The sequence below is a fragment of the Meriones unguiculatus genome, assembly GCF_030254825.1.
Source record: "Meriones unguiculatus strain TT.TT164.6M chromosome 13 unlocalized genomic scaffold, Bangor_MerUng_6.1 Chr13_unordered_Scaffold_28, whole genome shotgun sequence".
NCBI lineage: Eukaryota > Metazoa > Chordata > Mammalia > Rodentia > Muridae > Meriones > Meriones unguiculatus.
Window position 1 is genome coordinate 6,397,087 of NW_026843644.1, and position 23,451 is coordinate 6,420,537.

The 23,451-nt window shown below is 37.8% G+C and overlaps 1 protein-coding gene across 1 annotated transcript; it reads right to left on the reverse strand.

The window, feature by feature from the left end:
- Positions 1–9,060: 9,060 nt before the first annotated feature.
- On the reverse strand, positions 9,061–11,653 carry LOC132650670 (zinc finger protein 431-like; the record flags this gene model as incomplete). Its single annotated transcript, XM_060376012.1, has 3 exons — positions 9,061–9,424; positions 11,286–11,346; positions 11,539–11,653. Coding segments are annotated over 3 exons (540 nt in total), but the record flags the coding sequence as incomplete, so codon positions are not given.
- Between the last annotated feature and the right edge of the window lie 11,798 nt (positions 11,654–23,451).

Sequence of the window (23,451 nt, forward strand, 5' to 3'; positions counted from 1 at the left end):
ATGGTCCCAGGTAAGCTGGCTATGTAAGTCTTGTGGTGTACTACCCCCTCCCAGCTCCCTAAATCTTTCCTCTAATTCTTCCACAAGACTCTCCAAATTCTGCCTAATATTTGTTTGGCTGTGGGTCTCTGCAACTGTTTCCATTATCTGTTGGATGAAGCCTCTCAGATGATAGTTATGCTAGAGTATTATTAATAGTGTCAGAAGTTGAGTCTTTTCTATGGGTTGGGTCTCAAGTTGTGTCAGTCATTGGTTGGCCATTTCCTCAATCTCTGTTCCATCTTTTATTCCTGCATATCTTGTAGGTGACAAATTTGGGTCGAGGGATTTGTGAGTTGATTGGGGTCCCCCTCCCTCCTCTGGCTACAGGATGTGTCTACTTCAGTTTCAATATCCCTGCTGCTAGGAGTCTCATCCAGGGTCAACCTCATATATTCCCAGGCACCTCCAAAATTCCAGGTCTTCATCTTGTCTCAGAGATGCCTCAACACCAATTTCCCTTCTCTCTTAGCCCTCTTACTCCCCCTTCTCCACTTTACCCATACATGATCCTCCCTCCTGCTCCTCTCTTCACCCCCCTCCTCTCTCCCTCCACTTCCCATGTCTGTCCCCTTCTTAGTGGGATTCAAGTATTCTCTCTTCTACTCTCCATGTTACTTAGTTTATTTAGGTCTGTGGATTGTACTATGGTTATCCTGTACTATATGGCTAATATCCCAGGTTAGTTATATTGATAGACTCTCTCTAAGCTCTCTGTGTTCTCATGGACCAATACATAAACTGGGACAAGGGTATCACAAAAGTGTAACACATTGTGTCCTATCAGGTGGGACATACTTTCACTTTGATTACTTGTAATCAGTGTTTTCCAGGCTTTTCTACTACACAGTTAACACCCTGCACCCCCATGAGTACCTTGACACTCTGTGTCTTGGTCCTCATCAGAATGTTAATGCATTTGCCATACACTTACATCAATATGGATTCATGATTTATGTGCCTTCTGTAGTGGACTGGACTGTTACTGTTTGTTTTAGTCTGCTGGGTCTAAGTGACAAATGATTTATAAACAAACGTTTTACTTTTCACAGTCATGAACTCTGGAAAGTCTAAAGTTAAATTATAAGGTCTAGTTGGGGGCATGCTTCTCTACAGTCCTGTTTTCCCTTTAAACTCAGTGTTCTAAAGGGTCTCATGATTTTATAGGATCGCTTCAATATGGTTATGAACCTATTTATAAGGGCTTCACCTCCCAGACCTGAGTACCTCCCAAAGATCTCATGCAGTTCTATTACTTTGGGTCTCAGGACTTCAACATAGGAATTTTGGGAGGACATAGATATGCAGATCATTTTGATGTTTAAATTGTTTTGTCATTTGACCAATGAGAGTTTATAAATCTGGTTTCTTTCCATTTTTAATCTTAATTTTTATTAATTAAACTTTATTCACTTTGAAGCTTCTGTGCCCCCTCCCTCCTTCTCTCCCAATCCCATCCTCCCTCCCCCTTCTCCACTCATGTGCCTCCCCAAGTCCACTGATAGGGGAGGTCCTCCTCTTCCTCCCTATGATCATTGTCTATCAGGGCTCATCACGAATAGCTTCACTGTCTTCCTCTGTGGCCTGGTAATGTTGCTTCCCCTTCCAGGGGAGGTGATCAAAGAGCAGGCCAATCAGTTCATGTCAGAGACAGTCCCTATTCCCATTACAATGGAACCCACTTGGACACTGAACTGCCATGGGCAACATTTGTGCAGGGTTCTAGTTTATCTCCATCAATGGTCCTTGATTGGAGTTATCCATCTCAGAAAAGAACCCTGTGCCCAGATTTTTTTGGTTTTGTTGCTCTCCTTGTGGAGTACATATCCTCTCCAGGTTTTATTATTTCCTACTTCTTTCATGAAGTTCTTTGCACTCTGCCCAAAATTTGGCTACAAGTCGCAGCATCTTCTCTGATATCCTGCAGGGGAGAGCCTTTCAGATTCCCTCTGTGGTAGGCTCCTGTCCTGTTCCCTGTTTCTTCCTCTTCTGATGTCTGTCCTCTTTGCCTTTATGAATGAGGATTCAGCATCTTACCCAGAGTTCTCCTCGTTCATAAATTAGTATGTTTATCCTATATTATATGTCTAATAATCACTTGTGAGTAGTATATACCCTATGTGTATTTCTGCGTCTGGGCTACCTCACTCAGGATGATCTTTCCCAGTTTCCACCATTTGCCAGCAAATTTTCATAATTTCCTTTTTTTTATTGCTGAGTAATATTCCATTAAGTAGATGTACCACATTTTCTGTGCCCATTCCTCAGTTGAGGGGCATCTGGGTTGTTTCCAAATTCTATTACAAATAAAGCTGCTACAAACATGGTTGAGCAAATGACCTTGTTGTATACCTCAGCATCTTTTGGATATATGCTTAGGAGTGGTATAGCTGAATCTTGAGGAAGCACTATTGCTAATTGTCTGAGAAAGTGCCAGATTGATTTCCAACGTGATGTACAAGTTTACATTCCCACCAGGAGTGGAGGAGGGTTCCTCTTTCTCGATATCCTCTTCATCATGCATTGTTACTTGAGCTTTAGATCTTAGCTCTTCTGATGGGTGTAAGGTGAAATCTCAGGGTTGTTTTGGTTTGCATTTCCCTGATGACTAAGGGCATTGAGCATTTAATTGTTTCTCTGCCATTCCTCTATTGAGAATTCTGTTTAGCTCTGTACCCCATTTTTTTTTTAAAATTGGATTACTTGATTTATTGCTGTTTAACTTCTTGAGTTCTCTATATATTCTGGATATTAGCCCTCTGTCACATATAGGGTTTGTGAACATCCTTTCCCAATATGTAGACAGTATCCTTTGCTTTACAGAAGCTTTTCAGTTTCATGACGTCCCTTTTATTGATTGTAGCACTTAGAGCCTGTGATTTTGGTGTTTTGTTACACCAGCAAAGACACAAGACCTGAGAAAGAGATTTTCCTGGCACAGGCAAGAAGAGCATAAGAGTCCTTCCCAAAGCAATGGTTTTCTTCAACAAAGCAAGCACCGGAATTTAACTAATTTAACTTATGACATATGGATAAGTTCAAATGTGTGTTTGTCTACTCAGAGACATTCTGAATTAAGTCTTATTCTGAATGTGATAATAATGTAAAAAATAAGAGATAAAAAGGCACTCTTGGCTCAAAGTCATGGAGAAATAGATGTAAAAAATTTAAAATTATGGACAGAAATGCCTCTGGAATGTTTACTTTTGACCACAGTTATTAGCTGAAAATGAAGTAAATGAGGCAATGAAAGTAGATTGCTCAGGGAGCAATGCCATCTGGTAATAATGTCTGATCTATGAGAGGGATATTACAATGCTACAGTTCTCACTTACAGAAAGGACAGAGAGCCCAATTTCAGAAAACTTCTAACATCCCTGTGTACACTATCCCTCAGGAAAAAAAATCTATAACTTGAAAGATAGTTTGCATTTTGAAATCATTTTGATACATGATATTCCTACATAGCCATGCCTGTTTTAGAATTGTCTGTGGAGCTGGGCATGGTGGTACACACCTGTAATCCCAGCACTCAAGGAGGAAGAGACAGACAGATTTATGTGATTTTAAGGACATCTGGGTCTACAAAGTGAGTCCAGAACAGCCAAAGCTACACAAGAACATTGTGTCTCAAAAACAAATAATCAGAGAACACACTCTGTGGAATAATATGGCTTCAGCCTCAGAGAGATCAACCTGCCACTGAATCCTAGGTTTAGGATGACAGGGATGCACTTATGAGCCAAGCTATGATTTTTAAGTGGTCTATTCTTGAATCAATGAATTGAAGGATAAAATAAGATGTACAAAGGAACCATTTTCCTTTTGATGAACAGCAGTAAGTCTTCAAATTCTACAAATAATTTCTGTCATCTATAAGTGGCTGCATTGCTTTGTTAATTTCATCATTTATAACTGGATATTAGACATATGATATAGGATAATCATACTAAAATCTGTACAGCTAAAGAGGCTAATCAAGAGGGAGGACCCTGGGTAAGATGCTCACTCTTCATTCAGAAAGGCAAACAGGATGGACATCAGAAGAGGGAGAAAACAGGAAACTGGACAGGAAACTACCACAGAGGGCCTCTGAAAGACTCTATCCAGCAGGGTATCAAAACATATGCTGAGACTCACAACCAACCTTTGGGCAGAGTACAGGTAATCTAATGAAAGAATGGGGAGATAGAATGACCTGGAGGGGACAGGAGCTCTACCAGGAGAGAAATAGAATGAAAAAATCTGGGCACAGGGATTTTTGGAGACTCATAATCCAAACAAGAACCACAAATGGAGATAATGTAGTACCCGACAGATTTAGCCCATTGCAGCTTAGTGTCCAAGAGGGTACCCTAGTAATGGGGACAAGGACTGTCTCTGACATGAACTCAGGGCTTGGCTCTTTGATCACCTCTGCCTGCAGGGGGAACAGCCTTACCAGTCCACAGAGGAAGACAATGAAGACAGTCCCCATGAAACCTGATATACTAGGTTCAGATGGAAGGAGAGAAGTACCTCCCCTATCCAGTGGACTGGAGGAGGGGCATAGGAGAAGAAGAGCGAGAGAGGGTAAGATTGGGAGGGGATGAGGAGGGGTCTATAGCAGGGATACAAAGTGAATAAACTGTAATCAATAAAAAATAAATTAAAAAATGCTGGAGTGTTTGTGTATACATATATGTTATTGTGTATATGTGCTAGTGAGAGTACAACTTATTTCTGTTTATTATCTACATCCCATATATAAGTTCTTGACATGGAACACAAAGAGTCTTTTGGCCCGTGACTACACTGGCACTTATTTAGCGTGAAAATATATTTGCGTATCTGCTAGTGTGTGAATTTGCATACACAGCAGCCCAACTATAGAAACATTAGAAAAATCTCTAGCAGTGATATGGACTACTCAGGGATTGAGCACAAATCATCAGGCTTAGCAATAACTAAATTTACCCACTGGGACAATTCTTTGACCTTCACTTGCAGTTTTGAGAAATTCTTAAGAATAAGTCTTTACTCCTAAGAAAGAACTAACACATTCCAAAACAAGACAGGAGTGTATAATTTTCATTTGCAAGTAGCATTTATTATTAGAATAATTTCATTTTTTCCCATCCTCAGATGACAATATATTCATAATCAGAATAGAAGACAATATTGTACTGATGAAATTTTTCAAGTAAGGTTTATGAGTCTCAATGAGCTTAGTGGGGAGTGTTTGTGGTATGCAAGAGAGACAACATACCTTGAAGATCATAGAACCATGACGAATATAGACCCCACACTCTTCATATATCTGTCATAGCCTAAGAATGAATAGTCCATCACACACATAACATGTCTTTTTGAAATAAATCTTGTTGCTGTTACATTAACTATCACTTCTAGATAAATCTCTAAGAAGGCAATACTTCAAGATGATGTGCCATATAGTAAATATGGGAACATGTAGAAGCATGAAACTTCAAACAATATATACATACATATGTACACATACTATTAAGCATCAATTAATTATTTATATCCAAGAAAGGCTTAAAAACAAACATCTTAAATGAATTTGTGAAAACATAAAAAAAGTACAAGTTCTCATAGACCCTTCCTTGAAAACTATGATTTCACACTTTCTGATATAAATAAGCAATGGGCCACATAGAGGATGTGGATTCCATTCTATGCATTGCAGCAGAAAAATACCTATAACCAAGTGGAAATGCATTCAAATATGAACAGCCACCACAGAAGGAATATCAGAACAACATAATAAACTTCTGTGAATGGATTTGCTACACACATAGCCAATTCAATACCTACTCTAATGTTTCAAAATTCAGACCACAACCACAATTGGGGATCTCCTCCATTATAATGAAGTGAACATGATAAATAATTACTTCCTCTGTGGCTCTGATAAAAACAGATTCAAAATATTTTCTTTTCTTGGAAATAAATACATTTATTATGTCCAAAGTAATAAACACTTTTGCATAAATAACATTTCTCTCTTCTATGAATATTTTTCTACTTCCTGACATCAAGATGATATATTAAGATTTAAAATATTTACCGTACTAGATACATGGATTTGCAGTTAAGACAAGTTCATTCCCAGGACCTAGTTCAGGATTTGGACAACTTTCTATAATTCTTGGTATGAGAAAATCAGTGGGTCTAGTCTACTTGGAAACTAGAATGGATAGGCACATAAACACACAAAGAAAAACTGTTATCACGTAAGGGAAATTAAAACAAATTCTTAAATATATGTTTACTCATGAATGTTTACTTGTATAAGCATTCACTACTGAATTCAGGTGTTGAAATAACTACAGGCTTATCTACAAATGTCTTCATCATGATTTCCTTCATGTAAAAGAAATCAAACATGTAGGTTTGAAATCAGAGAAATGAATCCTTTTCAGTTGGTGGTATCATTTGGGAATGTTTAAAAAATGTATCCCTGCTGGAGAAAGTATGTTACTTGGGGTGGGCTCGATAGTTTTCAGTTGCATACCATCTGTAGTCCCCATTCTCTGCTTCATGCTGCAGGTGGTGTTTGTAAGCTCCAAGCTTCCTACTTTAGCTGCCACTATGACACTTGTCTTGCCCGATTTATAGTGATCCCATAACCTCTCAGGTCATAAGGCAAAGTAAAAACATTTGCAAGTTGACTTGGATATTGTGTATGGTCACAGAAAATGCAATAATATGCACACATAAATTTTACAACTGGATAATTTATTTCATGTAATTGAAGTGAACTGTGAAATAAAAAAGGATTATCTTATTGTTTACATTCATCTTTGGTCCTTATGAGATTTCAATTGGAAACAAAATAAGGATGGATGTCATAAATGCATGCATACACTGTTGACACTTGTTAGAATTTTACTCCAAAATAATCTAGTGTAATTGAATGCAACTGGTGGGTCAAAGAACTTAACAAATCTTTTATTCTAATAGATGTTCTACAGAATGAGTTCTTTTAGGTTCTCAAAGACTACCCTGATATGCAAAGGCTTTAAGATGTAGCCCACACAGTAAGGCTTTTACTCTTATATAATGGTAGCATGAAGCAGAAAACCTTACCATACTGACTACATTCATGGGGTTTCTCTGCAGCATGTCTTTTTCTAATGATTTCAAAGAAAACCCTATGAAAAGGATTTACCACATTGCTTATTCAGAGGGTTTCACTGCAGTGTGTGTTCTTTTATGTATTTGGGGATAACTGTATTAAGAAAAGGCTTTATCACATTGGAGACATGTGTAAGGTTTCTCTCTACTATCTATTCATTTGTATAATTGAAGATGACTTTGATATGCAAAACATGTAAAAACAAATTGTATGTGGGAACATACAAAACCAATTTGTCCTAAGTATTTCCTTTTAGTTACCAGCCTTCATTGATTTATGAGGTGAACATAAATTTAAGTTCATAGTCCCTAGGAAAGCTATAGACTTCCCAATAGCTGACCAACTTTAATTACTAAACTTTTGTTGCCCAAAACATGACTGTTCCATACCATGATTTTTGGTCCCCTAACAAAAATGACTGACCCAAACCACAGATTCTCTATCCTAAAACATAATACCTTTTCCTAACCACAAACGAACAAATGGATATGATTGTTTTGACCGTAAAACCTACATTTTGCATCAGGTGCCTTCCTCAATGATATAAACAAATCCCATATCCCTAAACCATGACTGATGGAAATAATTCAGTTGTAAAACGCTAAAGATGTTTATGATTTTCAAGCTCAGAACCTCTGTAACTTTCTGGTTCATTGGATGGGTAGGCATCACAGTTCAACATTATGTGTCCCTAATCAAACTGGATGAAAATGATTTTTTTTCATCTGTATTGACCTGTTTGAGTTGTATTGGAATCGGGGAACAGAACAAAAAGCCTTACCATATTGATTGTATTCTCATATTTTCTTTCCATTTTGAAACTTTTATGATGATGTAGAATATAGATATGTGCAAAGGTCTCCCATTTTAACACATAAGTTTTCTCTCTGTATGAATATTATACAAATGTGGAATAGCTTCACCATGTAAATACACTCATAGTCTTTCAGTCCAGTATAAATTCTTTCATGACGTTGAAGATGATTGTGAAGAGCAAATTTCTATTAGGAGATGACTGTTATATGAAAAGGCTTTACCACATAGTAACATTAATAAAGTTTCTCTCAAGTGTGAGCTCTTTTATGTATTAAGAGATGACTGTTACATACAAAGGCTTTAACACATTGATTACATCCATAAGAGTTCTCTCCAGTGTGAGTTCTTTTTTTGTATTAGGAGACTACTGTTACATGCAATGACTTACCTTTGTTACATTCATAATATTTCTCTCTAGTATGTATTCTTTATATCATAGGAGATTAATATTATGTCAAAATGCTTTATCACAGTTGTTATATTCATAAAGTTTATATCCACTGTGCTTCTTCTATGTACATAGAGATTATTATGACATGCAAAGTTTTTGATACATTGGTTATATTCAGTGTTTCACTCCAATAAATGTTCTTGTTCAAGATAAGTGTTACATGAAAAGACTTCATGACATTAGTTATATTCATAAATTCTTTTGCAACAAAGATTTTTACGTCTTAGGAGAACACTGGTATCTGCAAAGGCTTTACCGCATTGGTAACATTCATGAGGTTTCTCTCCAGTGTGAGTTTTTTTATGTCTTAGGAGATCACTCTTAGATGCAAAGGCTTTACCACATTGATTAATTTCATATGGTTTCTCTCCAGTGTTAGTTCGTTTATGTATTACAAGATTACGGTTTCATGCAAAGCCTTTAGCACATTGGTTACATGCATAAGGTTTCTCTCCATTGTGAGTTTGTTTATGTAGCAGGAGCTTACTGCTAGATGCAAAGCTTTACAGCATTGGTTACATTCATAAGGTTTTTCTCATTTGTGAGTTCTTTTATGTCTTAGGAGACTACTGCTCTGTGTAAAGGCTTTACCACATTGGTTACATTCATAAGGTTTTTCTTCAGTGTGAGTTCTTTTATGTAAAAGGAGATTACTGTTCCGTGCAAAGGCTTTACAACATTGGTTACATTCATAAGGTTTCTCTCCAGTGTGAGTTCTTTTATGTACTAGGAGATTACTGTTCTGTGCAAAGGCTTTACCACATTGGTTACATTCATAAGGTTTCTCTCCAGTGTGAGTTCTTTTATGTAAAAGGAGATTACTGTTCCGTGCAAAGGCTTTACCACATTGGTTACATTCATAAGGTTTCTCTCCAGTGTGAGTTCTTTTATGTTTTTGGAGACTACTGTTCTGTGCAAAGGCTTTATCACATTGGTTACACTCATAAGGTTTCTCTCCGGTGTGAGTTCTTTTATGTCTTAGAAGATCACTATTAGATGCATAGGTTTTACCACATTGGTTACATTCATGAGGTTTCTCTCCCATATGTATCCTATTATGTCTTAAGATATGATTGTTGTGTGCTAATGCATTACTATATTGGTTACATTCATAGTGATCCTCAACAGTATTCATACTTTTACATGTGTGGGGACTTCTGTGATGTGCAAAGACTTCATATTGACTATCTTCAGTGAGTTTGTCTTCACTATGACTGTTTTCATACCTGCAAAGATAATTGGCACATATGACAGCTTTACCACATTCATTACACTAATGGATTTTTTGTCCATATGACATAATTTTACAGTTTGAAATAAAGGTAAAGAAGAATAACATCTTGAGTTTGCATCATTATTTTATATTCACAGTGTTCTACCTATGGGTTGTGTTCTGTATTTGAAAATACCTGTGATCGTAAAAATATTTGTTACCTGGTTACCTGGCTCACATTTATCATATACTTTCTACTATAAGATGTTTTACCACATGTTTGTCAAAAACTGCAATACCTATGAGCTTTAACACACTGACTGGATTAATAACTTTCCCCACACTGTGAACCTTACTAAATATGTAAAGATAACTGTGAGTAAAAGAATAATTGTATATTCCTAAAACTTATTTTTGCAGTGTGATTTTGTGAGAATTCCTAATGAAGACAAATAGCCAGTTAATTGATTTAGTGCATACTGTGTGAAAGTGTGTCAGTATATGGGAATGCTGATTGCTGAACCAGCAATCACAGCTAAGTACTGACAAAAACATAGTATTGTTAGTTCAATGTCCAATCACCTGTCCTATATTTTGTAAACATTTGTCCTTCCTTCCTTATCTATTGGAAATAAGAAAGAGCTAATAAGTGATAGCAGGGCACAAAATGGAGGACAGAACTTCTGAGTGAGAGAGGGTTGCTGGGAAGAAAGAAAATGACAGGCCACTCACCAGCATGACAGTGAGGTTAACAGATAGACATGAACATGAACAAAGAGGTAGAAGTTAACATGCATTGGGACACTGTGCTAGGTTTGTGTTAGGGAAAAAGGTGTTCAGAATCTGCCCAGTTAAATTGCCTAAGCTTCAAAATATTAAAATGCCTCTGTGTAATTATTTGTACTGCTGGCAGCTCTAAATAGCCCATATAAAGCACAATTGGTATCAATTTTTAAACATCTACGCAAAATGGGGAGTAGTATATATTTTAATTGTTCTGGGTGGTACATTGTTTCTTTCAATATACATATATTAAAATGACTTGAACTCATTTTAATACATGATGATATAACTAAGTATTAAAAGAATAATAATAAATAACATGATTTCATGATGCATTCACACATTTGATTTTTGTTCATCACAGTCATGTGCTATAGGGATTATGCTTTTTGCACAACAACATTCTTGACTCTAAAAAACTGCCCTTCTCAAAAAACCTAGGCATATTACTACAAGCATATAACCCCATTTTATTATGGATGAGTTGATTAGTATAATTTTTTGAATATACTTTCATAACCTATTTACTGTGAATACATTTGGCAATATCTGAGTTGTAGGAGACTAAACAAATTGCAGTTTTACCTCATGGTGCTAATGAGTAAACAATTTAAATATTGATCTTGCGTAAGTATGATTTCCTTGCATTCTTTCTTAGATGAGTGCCTTGCAAACAAACATCAAATACCTAACATGGAGGGACATGGTTTAGTAACAAGTTAGTCATCATCAATAAATACACTTAAAACAGTTCATTTACACTGTCCCTTCTTTTTCAAACTTCCAGAACATATTAAAAATTTCTCAGAACAATATTCATATCAGCTTACAATGAAAATTACCTTGCATGTCTTCTAGAACTTTGAAAATGCTCTTCTATATTATGACTTTCCCAATTGTAGCCTAAAATACAGTAATAGAAAATGTATGATTTATTATTGGAAATAAGACAAAATTTAAGTTGTGATCTGTGGTCAATCAAAGAACCATTCACCTCATTCTTCCTCTTCTTCAAGAGAAATTACAGAAGCACTTCAATAATGAATAAAGAGTTTTCCCCATATTTTAAAAAGTAAAGAAAATTCACTGACCTACCTATAGCAGTGAGGTTCCTGTAGGTCTCCAGCATTACATCTTTGTAGAGATTCCTCTGGGAAGGATCCAGCAAAGCCCACTCTTCTCGAGTGAAACTCACATGCACATCATTGTAGGTCAATGCTGTCTAAAATATCCACACACATGTACAACAGAAAGCATGATACTTAGAATACTGGAAATGTATCCTTCATTTACAATATTTTCAATGTATTCGGGTTGTTCTACTTATTTTCTGACACACAAGTTGTAATGTAATCACCAACTCTTTTTAGGAGTAAACTCAAAGAAATTAGAGGTGCATCCTTTTAGTAGGATATAGCCTTGCAAGAGAAATGTCAATTAACAGAGAGAGAGAGAGAGAGAGAGTAAACAGATCAACAGTACTGAGCCCACATGAGAGAAATAGAATAAACGATTCATGAATATTATAAGAATGGGCAGGCTGGGTGTATTTTCTGATGACTTTAATTCCAAAATCACGCAGGAAACAGAGGCTGGTGTATTCCACAGAGCTGAATGGTAGACTGCTCTTTGCAATAAGTTCCAGGACACTCAGGGGTACATAATAAAATCCTGAATAATATGCAAAAATTAATCAAAAAAAAAGACAAAAAACCTTAAAGATCTTTCTCAAGTTTCCACAAAGAGTTAGGCATTCACTCCAGTTTTGCATACATGTTTAGAAACCTGAAGTGGCTCATTTTAAACTGTAATATTAATGTGATCTTTTTAAAATGAAATGTATGTTTGAACAATTACAAAAGGAGAGATGAAAATATTAGCAATTTAAATGTTAATCATAAATAAGCAACATGGGGGATGGAGGTATGTTTCAGTGGTTAAGAACACTGTCTGTTCTTCCAGCTAAATTCCCAGCACCCACGTGACAGCTATTAGCTGTTTGAAACACAAATATATTCAATAAAATACTCGCAAAACAAATCCAAGAACACATCAAAGATATAAACGATGAAAAAAATGGCTTCATCTCAGGGATACAGGGATGGTTCAACATATGAAAATACGTCAATGTAATCCATCATATAAACAAACTGAAAGATCAAGATCACATGATCTTCTCACTAGATGAGAAAAAGCCTTTGACAAAATCTAACACCCCTTCATGTTAAAAGACTTGGAGAAATCAGGCATATAAGGAATCAGGCACATACTTAACATAATAAAGGCAGGAAAAAGCAAGGTGAGGGCTGACATCATATTATTTGGAGAGAAACTTAAAGAAATTCCACTCATATGAGGTACAGGACAAGGATGCCTCCTCTCTCCATATCTCTTCAATATACTCCTTAAGTCCTAGCCAAAACAATAAGACAACTGAAGGTTATCAAGGAGATACAAATTGGAAAGGAAGAATTCAAAGTATCACTATTCTCAGATGATTTCCTAGTATACATAGGTGACCCAAGAAATCCTACCAGAGAATTCCTACAGTTGAAATACACTTTCCACAAAGTGGCTGGGAGCACAACTAAAATTTTCATTATTCCTTCTGTATACAAATAAAAAATGGGCTGAGAATAAAATTTGGGAAACAACACCCTGAATAGTAGCCACAAACAACATGAAGTGAAAGACCTCTATGACTAGAATTTGAAGTCTTTAAAGAAAGAAACTGAAGAAAATATCAAAAGATGGAAAGATCTACCAAACTCATGGATATATAGGATTAACATAGAAAAACAGCATTCTTTTTTAAATTTTTATTAATTACAGTTTATTCACTTTGCATCCCTTCTCCTCCTCCCCTCCCAAATGCTCCCTTTATCCCCTTTCTCTAAAACAGCATTCTTAAAAATGGAGTCTACAGGTTCAATCCATTTCCCAACAACATTCCAACACAATTCTTTACAGACCTTGAAAGAGCAAACATTAAATTCAGTGGAAAAATGAAATACCCTTGATAACAGTACAATCCTATAAAATTGGAAAAATGACACAGAAATAAACCCACACTCCTATTGGAACTTTACTTTCAACAAAGAAGCCAAAAATATACAATGGAAAAAAGACAGCATCTTAAACAAATTGTGGTAGATGTCTGCACATAGAAAAATGAAAATAGACCCTTTGTATCACCCTGCAGAAACTCAAGTCCAAGGGAATCAAAGACCATCACATAAACCCAGAGACTATAAATCATATAGAAGACAAGGTGGAGAAAATTCTGGAACTAATTAACACAGGAGAACAACATCAGCACAGGCTCTGAGATCAACAATAAATGGCATCTCAAGAAACTGAAAAGCTTCTATAAGTCAAAGGACACTATCAATAGAACAAAACAGCAGTCAACAGATTGGGAAAATATCTACACCAACCCTACATCAGACAGAAAGGTAATATCCAAAATATACAAAGAACTTAAGAAATTAAACAACAAATCAAATAAACCAATTTAAAACTGGGTTTCAGAGCTAAACTGAGAAGTCATAACAGAGGAATCTCAAATGGCTGAGAAACGCTTAAAGAAATGATCAAAGTCCTTAGCCATCAGACAAATGGAAATCAAAATGACTCTAAGATTCCATCTTACACCATTCAAATTGTTAAGATAAAAAACTCAAGTGACAACACATTCTGGTGAGGATGTGGAGAAAAGGGAACTTTCCTCCAGGGCTGATGGGAGTGCAAACTTGTACAAATTCTCTGGTAATCAAACTGGTGTATTCTCAGAAAATTGGGCATAGTTCTACCTCAATACCCATCTATATCACTCCAGAGAATACATCCAAAAGATGTGGCATTATAGAACAAGGACATTTGTTCTACTATGTTCATAGTTGTTTTATTCATAATAGCCAGAACGTGAAGAATGGATAAAGAACTACTAATACATATATACAGTGGAATACTCCTCAGTTATTAAAAATAAGAAATCATGGAAATTGCAGGCAAATGGATCGAACTAGAAAAGATCATCCAGAGAGAGGTAATCCAGACACAGAGAGAAACACACTGTTTATAAGCAGATAGTAGACCTATAGTACAGGATAAGCATACTACAATCCACACACCCAAGGAAGCTAAATAAGAAGGGTCCATGGGAGGTTGGCAGAATGTCACTCAGAATAAAAAACAGAACAGCAGAAGTAGATGAAGAGAGGTAACTGGGCCGAAGCTGGAATGGGGAGGGAAACAAATGTGGGTATCAGATGTGGGGAGAATTGTAGTAGGAGGTGAGAGAACTGAGAACATGAAAGGAGACTGAGGAGGTTTCTCCTTGGAGTCATTTGACAGGGAAGGTTCCTGAGAGGCCCTGGATGTGACTGGGTTTGACTCTAGCTGAGACTTCTATCATAGAGGTAGGGGAAAAGAGACATGGAAAACAAAGTGACCACCTCCTAGTCAGACAGGACTAGTGGAGAGATAGAACACCAACTGAACCACAAAACCCATGATCCAAAAATTACCCTGCCTACAAAAAGTTTAGGGATAATAAGGAAACAAAGATTGAGGGAAAGTCCAACCAATAATTGGGCCAACCTGAGACCCATCTTACACTAGAGAGCCAGCCAATGAAACTGTAAATGTTACTTTGTTGTGCTTGTAGAAAAGCCCCTACACATGCCTGTTATCTCAGAGGCTCCACCCAGCAGTCAATGGAGACAAATGCTGGAACTTGCAACTAAGCATAGGGTGCATCTCTGGGAGTCTTATGGAAATACTGGGGGAAAGATCGAAGAACCTGAAGGAGATAGGAAGCCACAAGAGGACCAACAGAGACAAGTAACCTAGACCCAGAGGGGCTTACAAAAAATGAGACATTAACTAAGGAGCATGCATATTCTGGACATAGACCTCATAAACTTATTTATATTTTGGGCACCTTGGTCCATGTGGGTTGAGTGGTAAGTGGAGGGGACTGTTTCTAATATGAACTCTACTGCCTACATTTAGATCCTCTCCCCCTGTCAGGGATGCCTTGCCTGGCCTTAGCGAATGAAGATATGTTCAGTCCTGATGTGACTTGACATGCTGCAATGGGGTGATACAAGGAATGTGGGGCTCCCTTTTTCTGGGAGGGGAGAAAAAAGGGTGAGGGTGGGCTGAGAGCAGAGGAAGGAGGGATTACCCTTTGGATGTAAAGTCAATAAAAGAAACTAATTTCTTTAAAAAATTTAATACACTCGGAGGGACAGTGGGCTTGAGAGTAGATAAGGGAGGGGGCTGTAGCTGGAATACAACATGAATGTAATAAATAAATGAGAAAAAATATTTATACATTCTTTGAAAAATCCAGAGTGAAAACTAGCAGCATGACCTTGATCATCAAATTATAATGTTCAAAACGAACCCCCAAAAGTGTCATCAAGTCTGCATATATCTGTCATGGCATAAGAACACATAGTCATATTACGCACATACAACATGTTTTTTTAAATAAATCTCATTGTTGTGGCATTATCTAGAACCTCTAGAAAATTCTCTGACAAGGCAGAATTTCAGCATGATGTGCCATATAGTAACAAATGAGAACATAAAGAAGTTGTAACTTCTAATAATACATACATACATATATACATTCTATTAAGCATTTTAATATTAACATTGGTAAAATATGTTGACAGAACATAACACATTGGGGGTACATCTTCCATTGTTGCACTTGTACTTAGAAAGCTGACGCTTGAGAATCAAGAATTCAAATGTAGCCTTGACTAATCATTAACATCCAAGCCAGGTTTGAAAACAAACATCACCATCTAAGAAATCAGTCCCCAAGTTTTAATTCTACTTTACTTATTTTTTAGATCATGAGCAGAATAAGAAATATCTGAGGTCAAATTACCACACAAATGACCTCTAGCTTAATTTTTCATGGAGCCTATTTTTCAGTGAAATCCTATGTCCTCCACTTCCTCTGTATGCCCTACACTCAACATTCTGAACTTCCATGTACTCCAGGAAAAGCCAATTAGGGTCTGGACTTTTGCCATCTCAAGTCCTGATATTTTCCACATTCCTCTAAAAAGAACATCCTCAGGTCTTTCCAGGAGGAAAGTCACTTTTGGCATAACTTTTTTTTTTCCTAACCTGTTACTGTGCTGCTGTGATTGAATCCCCTAACCACAAACATCTCAGGTCATAAATGTGTTTACTTGTTTGGTCCTCTCAGACTACAGTTCATCATTTTGGAAGCTTAGGATAGAAACTAAAGTTTCAAGAAAATTTAGGCAAAAATCATGGCAAATATCATTTCTCTACCTTGCTGTCTCGTTTCCTCATCGTCTCATGCTCATCTAGCTTTTTTATCCAGGCCAGGACCACTTACTTAAGGATGCTGCCACCCTCAATTAAAGAGCCTTCTATAGAAATCATCAGTCAACACAATCTCTCATTTACATAGAAATCAGCCATTTTCTCATTAGTTTATTTACTTTTTCACATTATATCATGCTCAAAGCTCTGTACCTCCTCTCCTGCTGGTATCATCCCCCACCATCTTCTCTCACTCCTCCTCTCCTTCTCAGGAAAGGGGAGGCTCCCCATAACAAATCTCAGCACATCAAGTTGCATACAAACTATGTGATTCTTCCTCTGAGGCCAGAGAAGGCTTCCCAGCTAGGGCAAAATAATTCATACACAGGCAACTGTGTCCATGTCACAGACAGCCCCCATTTCAGATGCTAAGTGACCAACATGAGGAAAAAGCTTCCTATCAGCTAGATATGTGTTAGTGCTTAGTTCCAGTCCGTGCATGCTCTTTAAATGGTGGCAACCAGAAATTTTATGCTGGCATGCTGCCAACTGAATTTACCACTTAAACAGAAAAAAACAAAACTAAGAATTATGAAACAGAATTATGAAGACATATTACACAAAGAGACAAAATATGACTTCTGTACTTACTGTTCAGCAAAAGTAATGAAGATTGTACACAATATTTGTGAAAGAATATGGGAAAAATTCTAAAACATAAGCCAAATAATATGGTCAAGTTTTAATCGAGATGCCTGAGGAAACCCAACCAAGAAAAAATGTGAGGTAGACCAATGTTACCTATGATTATATACAGATAGAAATTAGATAAATACAAACAGCACAACTCCCACAAAAACAACTCAAAGTAACCCCTACACTGTTAAAATTATGCTCTAGGTACTACTGATCTTATTTTCGAACAGAGTCCCCATGCTCTAGACCTCTCTCTCTAAATGGAGGTCACCAGAATGACAGACTATGGCATTTTAGCCCCACATGTCCCCCTAGTGATTACAGGCAAATCCAGTCCCATTGATACCCATAAAGAAAACAATGTTAAATAATAATTTTATGTCTGTTTCCAGGCACATCTATTATGGCACAAGCTCTGAAATCTGCCCTATTTAACTATACAACACCATGTACATCTGTGACACCTCTGCAGCTCAGAAACTTCTTTTAACCCTGGAATTGAGTTCCTTACGTCACATCATTGTGGATGCTGTTAGTGGAAAGATTGAAGGATGCTACTCAGATATTGGTGAATGTTGTTTCACATTTTTTCCTTGACACTACTTCATAACATCTTTGTAAAATTTATCACAAAAAATGAATTTATAAAAAAAATGTTAAAATTTTCGAGAAATTTGACCTTCATTTTTTCAAGGTGCTTTCCCACTTTGCACACATAAATAGACAGCTCATTACATGACTCAAATGAGTAATTTTTAGAACTCAGCTGTGGTACAGGCTTTACCTTAAAATTTTGGAAATTTTAACCAAGAGGAAAGCAAAGTCATGCTGCTGGGAAGCAATAAACTGGGATCTATGAGACCTGTACCAATAAAGCTTGCCTTAGAAATATTTTTTCCAAAAGGCTGAAGATGCAGCTGTTCTAGAATTAATATCCACCACCACAGTGAAAGTACGCCATACATAATTAAATGGTTAACTAAAAAAAAATCTCTTTAATAGTAGCATGTATCTAGCTCTACTTAATGCTATAAGTGAAGACAGCCTAAAACTGATTTTGTATTCCATACACGCAGTCTTTCTTAAGTCTCTTAAGTTTAGGCTTCAGTTTATACATTAAACAATTTTAATATGGACTAGAGATTTCAAATCTAGCCACTGAGACAAATGGGAGATTTACACAGCAAAGATATTCCTTGAATGAGTTAAGTACTCCACTTCTATCATACAGCAGGTCATTATTCAGTGTCAAGGTAGAAGAGAGAGGTCTCAGAGGTTTCAAATGTTAAGAAAAGTAGAAGGCAGAAAAGGTGCCAAAACCATACAATGAAAAAAAAAGACATCTTCAACAAATGGTGTTGGACTAACTGGATGTCTACATGTACAAAAATGCAAACAGACAAATACTTATCACCCTGCACAAAACTAAAATACATATGGATCAAAGACCTCAATATAAAAACGGACACACTAAACCTGTTAGAAGAAAAAGTGGGGAAGAGCCTAGAACACATTGGCACAGGAGAAAACTTCCTGAACAGAACACCAACAGCACAGGCTCTAAGATCAACAATCAATAAATGGGACTTCATGAAACTGAAAGGCTTCTGTAAAACAAAGGACACTGTCATCAGAACAAAACAGTTTACAGACAGTCTACAGGTTGGGAAAGGATCTTCACCAACTCTATATCTGACAGAAGGCTGATATCTAGAATATATAAAGAAATTAAGAAGCAACAAATCAAGTAATCCAATTTAAAAAATGGGGTACAGAGCCAAACAGAATTCTCATTAAAGGAACATCAAATCACAAAGAAACATGTAAAGAAATGCCCAAAATCTCTAGTCTCAGGGAAATGCAAATCAAAATGACCCTGAGATTTCACCTCATACCTATAAGAATGGCTAACATCAAAAACTCAAGTGACAACACATGCTGGAGAGGATGTGAAGAGGAACCTTCCTCCATTGCTGGTGGAAAAGTAAACTTATACAACCACCTTGGAAATCAATCTGGTCCTTTCTCAGACACTTAGGAATAGTGCTAACTCAAGATCCAGCTATACCACTCCTAGGCATATATCCAAAAGGTATTCAAGTATACAACAAGGACATTTGCTCAACCATGTTCATAGAAGCTTTATTTGTAATAGTCAGAAGCTGGAAACAATGCACATGTCCCTCAAAAGAGAAATGGATACAGAAATTATGGTACATTTACACAATGGAATACTACTCAGCAATTGAAAGCAAAGAAAGTTTGAAATCTGCAAGCAAAAGGTGGGATCTAGAAATGATCATCCTGAGTAAGGTATCCCAGAAGCAGTACGAGACACATGGTATATACTCACTTATAAGTGGATATTAGATATATAATATAGGATAATCATACTAAAATCTGTACACCTAAGGAAGCTGATCAAGAGGGAGGACCCTGGTACGATACTCAATCTTCATTGAGAAAGGCAAACAAGACAGACATCGGAAGAGGGAGAAAACAGAAAACAGGACAGGAGCCTATCACAGAGGGCTTCTGAAAGACTTTACTCAGCAGGATATCAAAAAAATATGCTGAGATTCATAGCCCACCTTTTTGCAGAGTGCAGGGAATTTGGGGGAGGAAGGGGGAGATAGAGGGACCTGGAAGGAAAAAAAGCCCCACAAGAGCAACAGAACCAAGAACTCTGGGCACAGGGGTCATTTCTGAGACTGATACTCCAAGGAAGGATCATGCATGGAGATAACTTGGAACTCCTGCATAGAACTGCCCCATGGCAGTTCAGTGTCCAAGGGGGTTCCCTGGTAGAGGGAACAGGGACTGTCTCTGACATGAACTCAATGACTGGCTCTTTGATCACCTCCACCTGAGGGGGGAACAGCCTTGTCAGTCCACAGAGGAAGACAGAGAAGCTGGTCCTGATGAAACCTGATGGACTAGGGTTAGATGGAAGTGGGAAGGACCTACCCTGTTATTGGAATGGGGGAGGGGCATGGGAGAGAAGGAGAAAGGGAATGTGGGATTAGGAGAGGAAACGGGAAGGGGATGCAGCTGGGATGGAAAGTGAATAAACTAATAAAATAAAAATTAATAAAAATAAAATTTAAAAAATACAACAACAACAAAAAGCTAGGGTGGGAAGGTCTTCCACAAGCTACATCTTATCCTAACTAAGCTTCTTGAGAAGAATAGCATCTTGTACACTACTTCCTGGAAAGAAATGGAAGGAAACAGGAAACGTCTATGAATTGATCAGAAATTCTCATACAATGGGATAAAATCATGAGGAGTCTAAAAAAACAATACTGCATGAGAGAAACACAAGATCTCAATAACATTATTTACCAACACCACAGTGACTTTGGAACTGATGAGGGTATCTCCATGTGTTTGAAAGAGGTGGGTTCTCAGAATCAGAAGCAAGCACTCCTCAAATGTCCTGACCCTGCTGCTCACCCTATTTCTGGTTTTAGAAACGGAACAGTGCTTTATTTTAAATAACTCAGAATCGTGGGGAAATCTCCCAAGGCCTAGGCCACAGGATATACTGGCTCTGCAAAGCATATTTGAGGAGTGTGAGAAGTTAGATTATTCTCCATCATGAGGACCTCAAGGAAGGTTTTGTTTGGTCAGGGCAGCCCTCAACACAACAGTGTTTTCTCTGTTCAACTGTTTTCATCAGATGTCTTGCCCGTGTGGCTGAACTATGCTTTTCTTAAGAAGAAAACTGCAACTTTATGGCACATCAGGCTTTAATGTTGGCTCTGATTCTGTAATGGCCCACTAAGCAGCTTGTTAGATGTCTCTTTTTTTACATGGAGATGGGCCAATGGTTGGTATGAATCAGGGGCTTTCTCCTTGGTTATGGCTGGAGACAAATTTGTTGACTATCCTCTTGAGCAAATGGGTTTCCTAGCATCCCAATCTCTAACAGGCTGGGTTGGCATGCTACTTATCTGTTTTAAAATAGCCCTTAGCTATTCTACTTGGTGTGATGTCCTGTCACCTAAGCACTGAAAAATTCTGTACATCAACTGTTCTATGCATTTACACCACAGCTTTACACTGAAGTGCTACTCAATACATATGTTACTTACAACTTCCATAAAACATGCATACACATAGTGTGTAAGAGGTGGCCTCCAAAGCCCAACCTTCCCCAAGCAGCTCTTCCATTTTACTAGCAAGATAAATCTAACTTTACAGTCCCAAGGTTGCAGCGCCGTTTTCCACTGAACACATTGAAACATTTTCCTAATTATCAGTTAACTGGTTAAACTTGCTGTTACTTTAACCAGGTAGCTTAAATTGTATATATATCTTACAAAGCCCTCACTTACTAACAGTCAGAGGACACACTTCTCTGTTGCCTTATCACCTTGAGCTCTCGAACAAATGTCAAGTGATATAAATTAGAGACCTTAGGTTCCAGGCCGAATGTCTCAGAGAACATTTAAAAGTGTTGAGCCCAGGTGTACTGGATCACCACAGCCTCCAACATAAACTCCCTTGCTTAACCCACATTTGATTGGATGACCCTGACTCTCTCCAAGGGGCCCTCACCTTGTGGATTTAACCCTTTAGATATACAATAAAGCATACCCTGGGGCACCGTTCAGATCTGAACTGGCCGCTTCCCTGAGTTCAGAAAATAAAGCTTTCATTTTAACCTCCTGTTCCGGAAGTGAGTTCTCTCTGTTCCCAAACACAAGTCAATATACTGGAGATATGCAAATGCCCTGCTATGTTCAGGGCTAGGAAACAGGGCCTCTCTGGTGGCTGTTTCTGTCTGCCGGTTCCCACCCAGCATCAGGAAGGATCTTAAACAGCTTCTCCTACTGTTCAGCCTCCTGCTCCACCAGGCTGGGGGCAGTGGACACACACTCACCATGTTGCAACTTTGGAACTTGGCTGAAGTCCCCTCACAGTACACAGCAGCATTGCTTATACCAGAGCAGACCTACCATTCAACCCCGCTCAGCTAAAGAGCGAACATGCAGCAAGGCGCCAAGAAGAACCCGCCTCTCCCTCTGACTGGAGGAATGAAAGCATCTGATTGGCCAATGAGTCTTGAGTGACATGAGCATCTCCCTTAGGATTACAGTGTACTGAAGGGACAAGGCTTAGTGATTCCTGGTCCAGGTTTCTCTTTTAGGACCAAACCTTCTTCAGATCTGCACGTTTGCATTTCATCATCATTTGTGCCTGTCCTCCCCTAGCCTACCCTGTGTCTTTCAGCACTCAGGATACAATTACCCTCTTCCTCCTCGAATCAGCTTGGATAGCGGCACAACCATTATTCAACAACCTTCAGCAGAGTGAACACTCTGTCCAACAGGTGGAAGGGTGCCAAGAATTTTAAGAATTAAAGAGAGATTTAAGAAAATGCAAGGAGTTTTTTGTTCTGTGACTTCACACTGGGGTCATGTAAACTGCTGCCACTTTTCTCCTGGAAGATAAGAGAAAACCCAGGAGAAAAAAGGCAGGAAAAAACATGACACTTTGGAGTACTATCAGTTAAACTTCTTCCTCAATAGAAAGATGAAGAAAACAGAAACCTGCACTAGTGAAGGCTCTCTGTATGAAATGAACTGACAGAATAAATTTCTCTGTGTATGTACACAGCTAATACATATATATGTATGTATACACACACACCACACGATTTGGCATTTTGAGACAGGGCTTCTTCTTTTAGCCATGGTTGTCTTGGACTAGATCTGTAGACCAGGCTGACCTTGAACTCACTGAGACTGGCCTGCTTCTTCCTGCCAGAGGGCTGGGATTCAAGCCCTGTGCCACTAAATCCATCTCAGATTTTCTGTTTAATTTTTTTTTTTTAAGACTGGATTTCATCATGTAGGCCTGTCTGTGCTGGACTCTCTTTGTCAACCAGGCCAACACTGAACACACAGAGAACAGCCTGTGTCTGCCTTTCAGGTGCCGGGATTAAAGGCTTGCGCATGCATGGCTGGCAAGACCTTAGACTTTTAA